This window comes from Hibiscus syriacus, unplaced genomic scaffold (assembly GCF_006381635.1).
Source record: "Hibiscus syriacus cultivar Baekdansim isolate YM2019G1 unplaced genomic scaffold, ASM638163v2 tig00117048_pilon, whole genome shotgun sequence".
NCBI classification, from domain to species: domain Eukaryota; kingdom Viridiplantae; phylum Streptophyta; class Magnoliopsida; order Malvales; family Malvaceae; genus Hibiscus; species Hibiscus syriacus.
In genome coordinates, this window is record NW_024063538.1 from 10,272,208 (window position 1) to 10,284,779 (window position 12,572).

Here is a 12,572-nt window from a genome sequence, read left to right on the forward strand (position 1 = left end):
GATAATGACCTAAAAAATATTACTATAAGACTAAAAAAATTTGGGAGAGATAGGAACACCTCCCACTCTCTATGTACCTTCGTCCATGTACAGTCACAGTTACAAATACAAATAATACACATATAACAATACCTATCACAATAATTAATCATTATAGCAAAGATTAACAATAGTAGGAATGAAGTCAAACAACTTCTACTAAGGACCGAGATTGAACTGTAAATTTTTTGAGGGATCAAATAGTGATTTGATCAATTAGTTGGGAATTTTATTCGGGGACCAAAAGAACAATTTCATAGAAATAGGGAGTGCAAAGATAATTTTACCACTAAAAATTTTACAATTTTAAAATTTAATATAAATTGAATTGAATACTATAATTTAATATTAAATCGAATCAAAATGAAATGGTAATTTCATAGAAGAACAGAACAAGAGTTTGACATGGAAAAGAAAGTGGGAGACACGAACATGACAACTGTATTAATTAAGATTTTGTTTATATTATTATTATTCTTCAAAATCTTATTTGTTTTTTCTTTATACCAACAGCTGTAATTATAGTTTGTATAATTCTAAGCTAAAACTACTTTTAGTCCCTGAATTTGGATTTTTTATGTTTTGATCCATGAATATTTTTCTATTCACATTACTTCTGAATTGTATTTATGTATTTCGACGATGCAAAATAATAAAAAAAAGTTGGTACGTTGAAGGGTTAATGTGGACCATGAAAATATTTTAGGCATTAAAGTTAATTTATCCCTATAGTTTTACCGAATTCTTCTATTCATTTATTCTTGAGATTTAATAATTGGTCTTTTATATTTTTAACTAAAAATTATTTTATTTTATTCTATAAGTATAACATTAATTAGTTACTAATCATTGAGAGTATTAATGATTGCAATATGATTTAATGTAACACAGGGGTTGTATTATTATTATTATTATTATTATTATTATTATTATTATTATTATTATTATTATTAACTACTATCATTAACTATTATTAATATAACTTGAGTCATATAGTAATTTTTAATATGTTAATAGTTACCATTGCTTATACTCGTATTAATAAATTAATAATTATCAATTTATATTATTTTTATTGGATTTTTTATTGTTTAGATGGGGACTATGTTGAATCTAATTTTCAGTTAGATCGTGTTACAATGATTGCTTCTAATTATGTATAGATTTATTTCTTATCTGATTAAGCCTTGAATGTATAGATTATAGTTAGAAATGGCATGTCAAATATATATCATTTTTGAAATATTTGAATAAGTAAATATGTCTAAACATCTTAAATCCTTTTATATTTAAATTATCCATTACTACAGTTGTGTGACAGACCTTCCCATTCCTTTTTGTTAATAATAAACAAAAAGTATCCATTACTACTGTTTCCGGAATTATATGTTCATATAAATCAGGTATCTAAATCTGTAAATAATTTAAATTTTAAATTTTAAATTGTACATTGGATATTGGATTCGACACAACCCCGATATGAATCTAATAAAAGTTAGATGGCTAAGTTTAGAATTTCTTAGAAACAAATATGTTCTTCGTTTTGTAATATAAGATTAGATTCAAGATATATAAATTTATATGAATAACGAGGATTCAAATAATGAGTATAGAAATACGTTCATTCGTATCCTCTTTAAATTTGTATTAGATAATAATTTTAAATTAAAATCCATAAAAATATATTAAATAACCAAATTCATAATTTAAATTATCATATCTAATTATATAGAAAATGCATATTCCAAACTCTCACCTTCCACATTTGACCTCTCATCAACTCTCTTTTATATACCCCAATCCCCCGACTCATTCGTAAATATCAAATTTAATTTTTCAATTCTTTATTCCCATTCGTAAACCAATATTTGCTTTTCAAAATAACTTGTTTGGCAAAACCTCAACTACTACTCTGCAAAAACCAAGCACGCGATTGATCTCAAAAGCGTTGAAATCGTGTTAACTGATCGGTTGGAAAGTGTTTCTCTTGTTTTTGTTGATAATCATCTCTCCCTTGCTCCCCATTAGTCTTCAAAAAAGAAAATCCAGAAAAAATTATAGCAAGTAAAGCAAGTTAATGAAGTCACCGGCGTCGTTTCACTCGTACGGGAGGAGTAGTATTTTCAGCCGTTCATTTGACTTGCCGGAGAATTATGATGGCAGTGATGAGTACGGCGTTGGTGGAGCAATGTTGCCGATTTTCCTCAGCGATTTACAGAGGAATAACAGGCAAGAACTCGTCGAGGTCACCCTGGAGCTGGAGAACGACTCCATTGTGTTCTGTAGCGTGGCGCCGCCGCCTCCAGGAACTCCGTCAACTGTTCCGGATGAGAGGGAGGCTTCCGTGGCTGGTTCGTCGGGGATTCTAGCGAGAAGCCTATCGGCGACGTCGAGCATACGGAGGAAGTTCGGTTGGTTAAAGTCGGGATCGTCGTTGCGAGCTTCGTCGACGGCGGAGAACGATCAGGACCGTCGGATCACGGCTCGCGACGAGAGGAGGATTAAGGCGAAGCTCCAACGGACGAAATCGAGCGCCGAGAGAGCGTTGAAAGGGCTGAGGTTCATTAGCAGGAACACCGGTGCAAATGACTCGGAGGAGACGTGGAAACAAGTTGAGTCGAGGTTCGAGTCGTTAGCTAAAGACGGATTCCTTGCAAGAGAACATTTCGGTGAATGCATAGGTCCTTACTATACAATCTCTGTTCCCCTGTTTGGCAACTAAGAAAATAATATCAGAATTTTCAAAATTCCTTTTCTCCATTAACGTAGGCATGGTGGATTCAAAGGAGTTCGCAGTCGGCATATTCGATGCACTAGCGAGACGAAGAAGACAGAGAATCCAGAAAATCACAAAAGAAGAGCTTCGCGATTTTTGGTTACAGATATCAGATCAGAGCTTCGACGCACGCCTTCAGATTTTCTTCGACATGTTAGTTTCTTTTTCTCTCTTTTTAACTTTTCTGGGTTAATTGAACAAAAAAATCCCTATCAAAATTTAAATTTCCTAAACTTCAAATCGGAAATATCGTTCTATCGAGTTTATTAAATTTAACTATCAGGTTTAGTACTAAATGTTAGTTTGAGTTTGATATGTTTAAAACTATCTTTTAAGATTTCACAATCAGATCCAAATTAAGAATTAACACTAAATTTAATAGATTGATTAATAAAAGAATCTGACTGAAATGATGTTTTAACTTAGGTTAAAATTCATAAGAAATCACTGAATTATATTTAAATAATCATTAAATTTACCAAACTGCTATAAGATAACCATTGCAACGTTATAATCAATGTAACAGAACAATAAACTAAATGATTATTTTATAATTTTTGAAAGTTTGGAGAATAAAATTATAATTTTTGCATAATCTAGTGACCTTTGGTGTACTTTATCCTCTAACTGGAGATTCAAACGAACTATTTTGAAGTTTATGGTTAAGTTAAATTTTATCTATTGTTTGGGTACTTTGGGTTGAAATTAATCCTTTTTTAACGGTTCATTTGCCGCGGATAGAGATGTAGCGATTGTGATCGGCGAAGATTTAATTGGTTGAGAGCAGTAATTATGAGTAGTTACGTGAAGCACATGATTTATTTAATTATTGTTGATTAAATTGTCTTGCTGGATTTTCTTTTTCTTTTTGGTCTGCCATTTGATTATTTTAATCAATTTTTATAGGGCTGACAGCAATGAAGATGGTAGAATCACAAGAGCAGAAGTACAAGAGGTAATCAAATGATAAATTTTGATTTACATTTAGTCCTTAAATTGATATTTTTCATAATTTAGTCCTTCGTTTTTTTTTCAATTCCTGAATTTAGATTTTAAATCATTTTAAGGGTGCAATCTTATAGTGTTAAATCATCAAAAGGGTTAAAATGGAAAAAAATATTAAACTCAAAGATCAATATGGACAAAAAAACTTAGGACCACGTTAGAAAAAACTGGCAAATTCAAAGACTAAATGTTATTTGATCTAGTTTTAAAGAAAATGATTGCAAAATTCATCAATTGTTTAAAAATGGAAAAAATCAATTACTTTCAAGTATGGGTTAAATATTTTAATGTCAGTGTCTTTTTTGGTGTTGTTGATTTGTTGGGTTATATTTTTTTTTTAATACAGCTTATAATGTTGAGTGCTTCAGCCAACAAGCTATCCAAGCTGAAAGAACAAGCTGAAGAGTATGCTCTACTTATCATGGAAGAACTGGATCCCGAGAATTTTGGGTACATTGAGGTAAATTGTTTAATCATGGTTTTACTATTTGGTCCATCTACATTTTTTAAAAATATTAATAGCATGTTTAAATCGATACACAAGATGATTAGAGATTTTTTATTTTTATTAGTCACGTAATCAAAATCAGATGATAATCTAACTAATACATAAAATTTGTTTGAAAAAATTCTTTTTATTTTTTTTTTGATACGAAGTTTGAAAATATTCTTATCATCACTTTAACTTAATAACTAAGCAGGATAGATTGAGAGGTTGGTGGGATCTATTATCCCTTAAAAATTTTAAATTCTCTTATAATTTAAGTATTTTCATAATCTTTATATCAATAATCTATTTTCATCTCAAAAGTTTTATAACTTTGTCTGTAGCATAAATATAAAATATCTAAGTCCGTTCATGTTAAACTAAGCATGTTTCATTTTGGGTTCACTTCAGTTATGGCAATTGGAAACACTACTACTACAAAGGGATACATACATGAACTACAGTAGACCACTTAGCACAGCGAGTGTTGGTTGGAGTCAGAACCTAAGTTCTCTCAGACCCAAAAGCATGTTCCGAAGAGCGTGCTTTAAACTCCGGTGTTTGCTATTGGAAAACTGGCGAAGGGGATGGGTTTTGCTGCTTTGGATGATGGCAATGGCTACCATTTTCGTTTGGAAATTCATGCAGTACAGAAACAGGGCTGCATTTCAAGTCATGGGGTATTGTTTATGTACAGCCAAAGGTGCTGCCGAGACACTCAAGCTCAACATGGCTTTGGTTCTTCTACCCGTTTGTCGAAACACATTGACTTGGCTTCGATCGACCCGAGCAAGATCCTTCGTCCCTTTCGACGACAGCATTAACTTCCACAAGGTAAGAAATGAGGGTTACAGTTTACTTGTATGAACTTTGTAGATTAAAAGTCGAAACTTATTCAGAAATGATCTGTTTTGAACAGACAATTGCGTGTGCAATAGCCATTGGGGTCTTGGTTCATGCAGGAAGCCATTTAGCTTGTGATTTCATCCGCCTGACTGATGCCCCTCCCGAGAAATTCGCTCTCATAGCCTCTGACTTCAGTCACGACAAGCGACCGACGTATACAGAGCTTTTGATTGGTATTCTAGGCGTGACGGGGATTGCCATGGTGATTCTCATGGCCATTGCGTTTATATTAGCAGCGAGTCACTTCCAGAAGAACGTCCTGCGATTCCCCGCACCATTCAACAGATTGACAGGCTTCAATGCTTTCTGGTACTCTCATCACCTTCTCGGTCTCGTGTACATTTTGTTGGTGATCCATGGGACATTCTTGTACTTGGCACATCAATGGTATCAGAAATCCGTAAGAGCTTCGACATTGTAGTTCCCTTTAGATTAATGACCAAAAACAAACATCTCAACTTGACCTAGTACTAAACTATGTTGGTGTTTGCAGACATGGATGTACATATGTGTTCCATTGCTGCTTTACATAGGGGAGCGTAGTGTAAGAACAAGTAGAGCAGAGCATTATTCAGTAAAAATATTTAAGGTAAGTTTTAGTTGTTTTCTTTACAAATTTTATTCTTTAGCTAAACTCGGTAACCATTGGAGCTCGATGTGCAGGTTTCGGTACTGCCCGGAAACGTCTTCAGCATCGTCATGTTGAAACCGCAAGGATTCAAGTACAAAAGTGGGCAGTACGTATTCTTACAGTGTCCATCAATCTCCCCATTTGAATGGTAGGTCCTGATCTTTGTTTCAGGAACATTATTTGTACTTTCTTTTAGCACATTGAGCTAACACTAAATCCATTTCAGGCATCCATTTTCTATTACCTCGGCACCAGGAGACGAGTATCTTAGCGTTCATATCCGGACGGTCGGAGATTGGACTCGGGAACTAAAACGGGTTTTCACCGAGGTTAACGACTCGCCTTTCGTCATTGGCCGAGCTAGATTTGGTGGCCCTGGATATATTGATCACAACTGGTATAAACTACCCTAGATAGAAAAAATGTACTTATATTCAAATCCGATGAGTATTAACGCAACGTTCTTCACTGGTGCAGCCTACCTAAGTTACTTGTCGACGGTCCATACGGGGCTCCGGCACAAGACTACATGAATTACGATGTTCTCCTCCTCGTGGGACTAGGAATCGGAGCTACTCCTTTTATAAGCATCCTTAGAGATCTCTTAAACAACTCAAGACCAGAAGACCAAATGGTACATAAATATATGTTCATGATTCAAACCACTTCTCTATTAGGACTATTAAGTACTTATTCCGGGTGATTTGATGGTATATAGGATTCAACTACAGAAATGAGTAGATCAGATGATAGCTGGAACAGTCTAGCATCTTCGAATTACACGGCCAATTCGAGTTTATCCGTCAGCATAAAGAAGAAGTCACCGAGGACTCGAAACGCTCATTTCTACTGGGTCACAAGGGAACCAGGGTCATTTGAATGGTTTAAAGGAGTAATGGATGAAGTTGCAGAAATGGACCACAAAGTAAATATGACATTTTCTTCTCACTTGAATAAAATTCCGAAAAATGATTATGGTTAAATGACAACTTTAGTCCTTGTTATTTTTCAAAACTTGAAAAACAGGGTCAAATCGAGCTGCACAACTACCTGACAAGTGTTTATGAAGAAGGGGATGCAAGATCAACCTTGATAACTATGGTCCAAGCTCTAAACCATGCTAAACATGGTGTAGACATCTTATCAGGCACCAGGGTAATGATCTTCATTTTCTCAAAAAATAGTAAGAAGATAGAAAATTTAAATTACGGTTTTCACGTAGCTCCACCAGTGCCCAAAAAGTCATCTTCAATTAACATTTCTTTAGTTTATCTGCTGTTTTAGATCATTGGAATGTGGAGAGCATGTCATTAGTATTAGATTCTCTTCATTTTCAAACTCAAGAACTATAAAATTTTCCTCCACATCATTTTCTCACCTACCAAACAGCCATTTTTTGGGGAAAAAAGAAGCCAAATATTCTATTATTATTTAATCATTTGCTTCACAGGTAAGGACTCATTTTGCAAGGCCCAACTGGGAAGAAGTCTTCAGAAAAATAGCTTCAAAACATCCTAAAGCCACAGTAGGTAAATACTTTTCAAACCTACTACGAGCTCTTAAAATACAGCATCAAATGGCTGTACGCTACCAACTAATGAAAAGAATATATATATATATATATATACATATAATATTTACGACCTTTCAGCTTAACTCACAGCCGTCATGTTTAGTTGAATTAATGAAAGAGAATCAAAATTGTAATGATAAACAAAAAAAGAATATGGAAGACTTTTGATATGAATCAAGAACATGCTTAGCATCATACTAGAAATTGTATAATTATGATTTTAGTCTTTCTAACGGGTTGAAATTAGGGACGGACACGAGGGGATATAAGTTTTTTTATTTTATCATCTCGACCCTATTATGCTTCGTCCTTTGGTGATGCCGACCCGATTTGATATTAATATTTTTTTATTCAACAAGTTAGGAAGATAATTGAAAAGATATATATATATAGACGACATTATAATAATTATTCTAGATTAGGTTAGATCGGAATTTTTTTTCATAAATCCGATTTTATCATGACCCTAATTTTGACTCAATCTGTCTCGGAATCTAAATATCTAAAAAGTTGATCTAAGATCGGATCGGGTGGTAACATATCGAATTTGAGTATTTTGATCAGTTGAAATTTAAGATTCAATGGTCTAATTATGGTTTTCGTCCCTTAACAATTAGAAAATTGGGATTTGATCCCTCTGTTTTGATTCTACATAATCCAATCATCTATTTTTATAATGTTATCAATAGGTCGAAATTGATTACATCGGTAATCGTTATTGTTAAGCGTTAATATTACTTGTTAATTGATAACAATGTTAACGGTTTTATAAAAAATCCATATCGTCATTTTAACCATATTAGTTTGATCAGGGGCGTGGCTGGGGCGGCGCGAACTGCGCGACCGCGTAGGACCCAAAAAATGGGCTCCAAAAAAGTTATATATAGTGGCGTTTTTCCAATAAACGCCACTATAGATGGACCTATTGCGACGTTTTTTTCAAAAAAAGTCACTATTGTTGCCCCGAAATCGAATATATTTATAAAATAGGGCCCTTTATAAGAATTTGTACAGGGCCCCCGAAAACCTAGCCACGGCCCTGAGTTTGATCTATAAATTACATTATCAAAATAACCTTTTTTAAACTGCAGGAGTGTTCTATTGTGGGATGCCGGTGCTGGCAAAGGAATTGAAGAAGCTATCAAGGGAACTGAGTCACAAAACATCGACAAGGTTCGAGTTCCATAAGGAATATTTCTGAGCTTACCCCAATTGCATCAATGGAAGTACATAGATGTCAACCTGCTTATTTGTTTTTTTTAGCTAATTCATATATATATTCAAACAAAATATAGGCTGAGATATACAAATATATTGTATTTATATTTATAATTATATCCGTGTTTGACATTTACGTTAAACACATTTAAAATATAAATGTAAGTATAAACTTCCAATTATATTATATGTACTTAACACTCTTTTTAATTATGAGTAATTGTAAATGTAATACTTATATATAGCATTGAAATATAAGCATTCTCCACGGTAAATTTTAAATTTTTATATTCTGTGCTCAAAACAATGATTATTATATTAGATCCTTAAATAAGGTTTGAGATTTAACTTGTGATGTTTTAAATGGTGTACTCTAAATTGAAAGGATCATCCCTAGAATAAACTTCCACTACAACAAAACATGTTTTAGCGGTGTTTTTCAATCATATAGTGGCATTTTAAGCGTCACTAAAAACCCTTATGGCGTAAAAACAAACACCACAAAAAGTGCCGCTAAAACAAACACCAAAAAAGGTCGCGGCGTTTGTAAACAAAAAATGCCACTAAAGGTTGTGGCTTTTAGCGGCATTTTTTCAAAACACCGCTAATTATCTTTTTTTTGTGGCGTTTGTTCCCAAAAACGCTACTAAATGCTTATACATATAGTGGTTTTTTTATAGAAACGCCGCAAAAGATCTAGAACTTTAGTGGTGTTTTTTTAAAAACGCCGGCATTAACTATGTATTTAGTGGCGTTTTTTATACAAACGCCGGTAATTAAAACTGATTTTTCAAATGCTCTTTTCTGCTCTTTTGTTATCCAAATTTAAAATTTTAACTTGTAGCATTATCCAATAAACTTGACATCCATAACAACAAACTTGAAATCCACAACAACAAACCTGAAATCCATAACAATAAATCAAAGATTACATAAACGTAAAATATAATGTAGTTTAACATTGTTAACTAGAATAAACAAAGCATATATTTAAAATAACACCTAAGATGGTGGACTCTGGGGTTGATTTTGTCGTATCATCTGCATCAATTTGTACAACTTCTTCAACAGTAATCGAAACTTCCGAAGATCCAACACCACTCGATTCCTCATTATTTGTTTCTTCCTCCTCTTGAGAAGCTCGAACAATCAGCAAATCTCTTAATTTTCTCCTGGGCATAATATCTGTAATAAACAAACAACAATTTTAGTGAAAATATTACTATTAATGAATATATTGAACGACAACATGTTATAAGTAATAATATTATAAATTAATCAATTAAGGTATAAAATCTTACTACATTGTTGTGTCATATCAATTTTCATAAATATCTTCATCCATGTCCTCCCAAACCCATTGAAATTGTGAAGTAGTATTAGTGATAGTTTCTTCTAAGTTTTGTTCTACAAAGGGTAATGCTTCTGATTTTATTTCAATGTCATACATACTTCCATCCCCGATGTTTATCAAGTCTCTGGGGTATTACAGAGCACAATATACCAACCCTCATCCATTGGATCGTGACAGTAAAAAATTTGTTTGACTTGATAAGAAAATACATATGGCTTATCCATCAATTGTTGACCAGTGTGAATTAATCGAGAGAAATTCACCATTGTAAAACCAAATTTATCTCTTTTAATGCGTCGAGTAGTATTGACATCAACCCAGTCACACCGAAACAACACAACCTTTCGTTTTCCATAATAATCCAACTCAATAATTTCCGTAAGAATTCCATAGTATTCTAAATCTCCCTCCATAGGATGATTGTCTCTGGCACTAGCATAACTTGTAGTTGAAGAAGTAACAACTACTCCACAAATTTGTGTCATCCTTAATCTTTCACGAGATTTCGTGTGGAACCTGAACCCATTAATGAGGAAGGCATTATATCTTTTAACAATTCTATTCGGACCTTGAGAAAACCATTTAACATCTTCACTAACTTCTCTCCTACTCCAAACCTATTACACGTGAAAGGTAGATTAATTAGCATTTATGTTGCTTACCGTCTGGCCTAACCATAATACCCATCTGGGACCTTTATATCCTTCAACACCGTGCAAAACAATCCTTTTTCTTTCTTTGACATCACAAAAATAGAAGGCGACAAAAAATATTTTCCATTAGGATGTAACTGTGGATGAAGATCATGCCAAATTTTGATGCCAACTAAGTCAAGTCGACTCTTTAGATTATCTTTAAATTTTCTGTCGACATTGAGAATTGTCCCGATAATATTCTTACAAAAATTCTTCTCAATGTGCATAACATCAAGATTATGTCTCAAAATGTGATCCTTCCAATAAGGCAACTCGAAGAAAATACTCATATTTTTCCACAAATCTACCTCATTTGGATCATCCTCTTCATCAGACTCATCATCACTCTGTTGGTCAACATCACAAGTATACACATGCTTTGCCTTTTTCTTTGATTGTGTATTCGGTGGTTGATTTATCTTTCCATAAGTAAACTTGATATGTTTCAACATAGAAAAGATAACAGACCCAATTGTTTGCTCAGGAGCTTTTTGAAACTCTTCAGTACCATCAAACATGTTCTTTTGACTTCTAAATCTATGATTTTTAGCTAACCACCGACGATGCCCCATATAAGAGAACTTCTTTCCATTATACAACCATTTCGAACATGTTTGTGCAACACAACAAGGACAAGCATAACGACCTTTGGTACTCCAACCAGATAAATTTACATAAGCCAAGAAATCATTAATTGTCCATAATAAAGTTGCACGTAAATTAAAGTTCTCATTCTTAAATACATCATATGTTTCAAACCATACCCATAACTATTTCAACTCTTCAATAAGAGTCTGTATATAAATATCAATATCATTTCTGGGACATTTCTAGCCAGAGATTATCATGAATAAGATAATAGATGATTGTTTCATGCAAATCGACGGAGGTAAATTGTATGGAACAAGTATAACAGGCCAAGTACTATATGAAGTACTCATGATTTTGAAAGGATTAAGCCCATTGGATGCAAGACCAAGCCTGACATTTTGAGGATTTCTTGCAAAACTTGGAAATTTTTGGTCAAATGAATTCCAAGCTAAACAATCAGCATGATGCCGTAATAATCCGTCATCGGTTCTTCTATCATGATGCCACCTCATAAACTCAGCATTCTTTGAGGACATAAAAGTCTTTGAAGCCTAGGCATTAGAGGAAAATATCGCAGAATCTTTACTGGTTTCTTTATTGATCGTGCTTCAACTTCATCCTCACTCACATTTAATGCGTCCCTAGTCATCCACTGAGATTTTCTGCATACATGACATGACTCCTGATTTTTTTATCACCCAATAAACATGCAATCATTCGAACAACTATGAATTTTCTCATAACCAAGACCCAATTCTTTTATCATTTTCTTCATATCTTTGCATGATTGAGGGATTTTTGCAAAAAGAAACATTTCTCTTAGAAACTCTAATAACTGCGTAAAAGAGTTACCAGTCCACCCTCCCAAGCATTTTAAGTAGAAAAGACGAATGAAAAAAGAGATCTTTGAATATTTGGATCCCTCATAAAGTTGTTCAATCATTTCATTAAGCAACTTGTAAAACTTTGCCGCTTCTCCATTTGGCTCTTCAGCACATCCATTACTTCCCATCTCAGTGAAATCATTAACATCATTGTCATAATCATTTTCTCTAACATATTGATGATGAGAATTAGGAATTACTCGTGGAAGAACATCTTTGAGAATGTCAACTCTCCATGGAATATTAATTTTCTATAACCCCGAACAAATCCAAAAACAACTACATGCTTGTAAACAACTTCATGAATGTGCCAATTAATGTTAGCACACTTCTTACAAGGGCAAAAAAATCATATTCTCTTGGCTTGCATTCACAAAAAGCTAAATTTAGAAAAGTTTCAACTCTATTTCGAT

The 12,572-nt window shown here is 33.5% G+C and overlaps 1 protein-coding gene across 1 annotated transcript; it reads left to right on the forward strand.

The window, feature by feature from the left end:
- The first annotated feature begins 1,930 nt into the window (after positions 1–1,930).
- On the forward strand, positions 1,931–8,667 carry LOC120197505 (respiratory burst oxidase homolog protein E-like). The gene is made up of 14 exons (XM_039199009.1): positions 1,931–2,720; positions 2,809–2,968; positions 3,722–3,770; positions 4,167–4,280; positions 4,719–5,141; positions 5,227–5,613; positions 5,707–5,802; positions 5,877–5,992; positions 6,071–6,241; positions 6,322–6,478; positions 6,563–6,769; positions 6,871–6,999; positions 7,295–7,373; positions 8,509–8,667. Exons 1-14 carry the CDS (start codon positions 2,117–2,119, stop codon positions 8,616–8,618), a joined length of 2,802 nt encoding a protein of 933 aa, XP_039054940.1. The 5' UTR covers positions 1,931–2,116; the 3' UTR covers positions 8,619–8,667.
- The last annotated feature ends 3,905 nt before the right edge of the window (positions 8,668–12,572 follow it).

Excerpts from the sequence above, each read along its gene's own strand:
- LOC120197505 (XM_039199009.1), top strand. The coding sequence starts at position 2,117 with ATGAAGTCACCGGCGTCGTTTCACTCGTACGGGAGGAGTAGTATTTTC. Across the intron at positions 2,721-2,808 it reads ACATTTCGGTGAATGCATAG|GCATGGTGGATTCAAAGGAG; the intron begins GTCCTTACTATA and ends CCATTAACGTAG. Across the intron at positions 6,770-6,870 it reads TTGCAGAAATGGACCACAAA|GGTCAAATCGAGCTGCACAA; the intron begins GTAAATATGACA and ends CTTGAAAAACAG.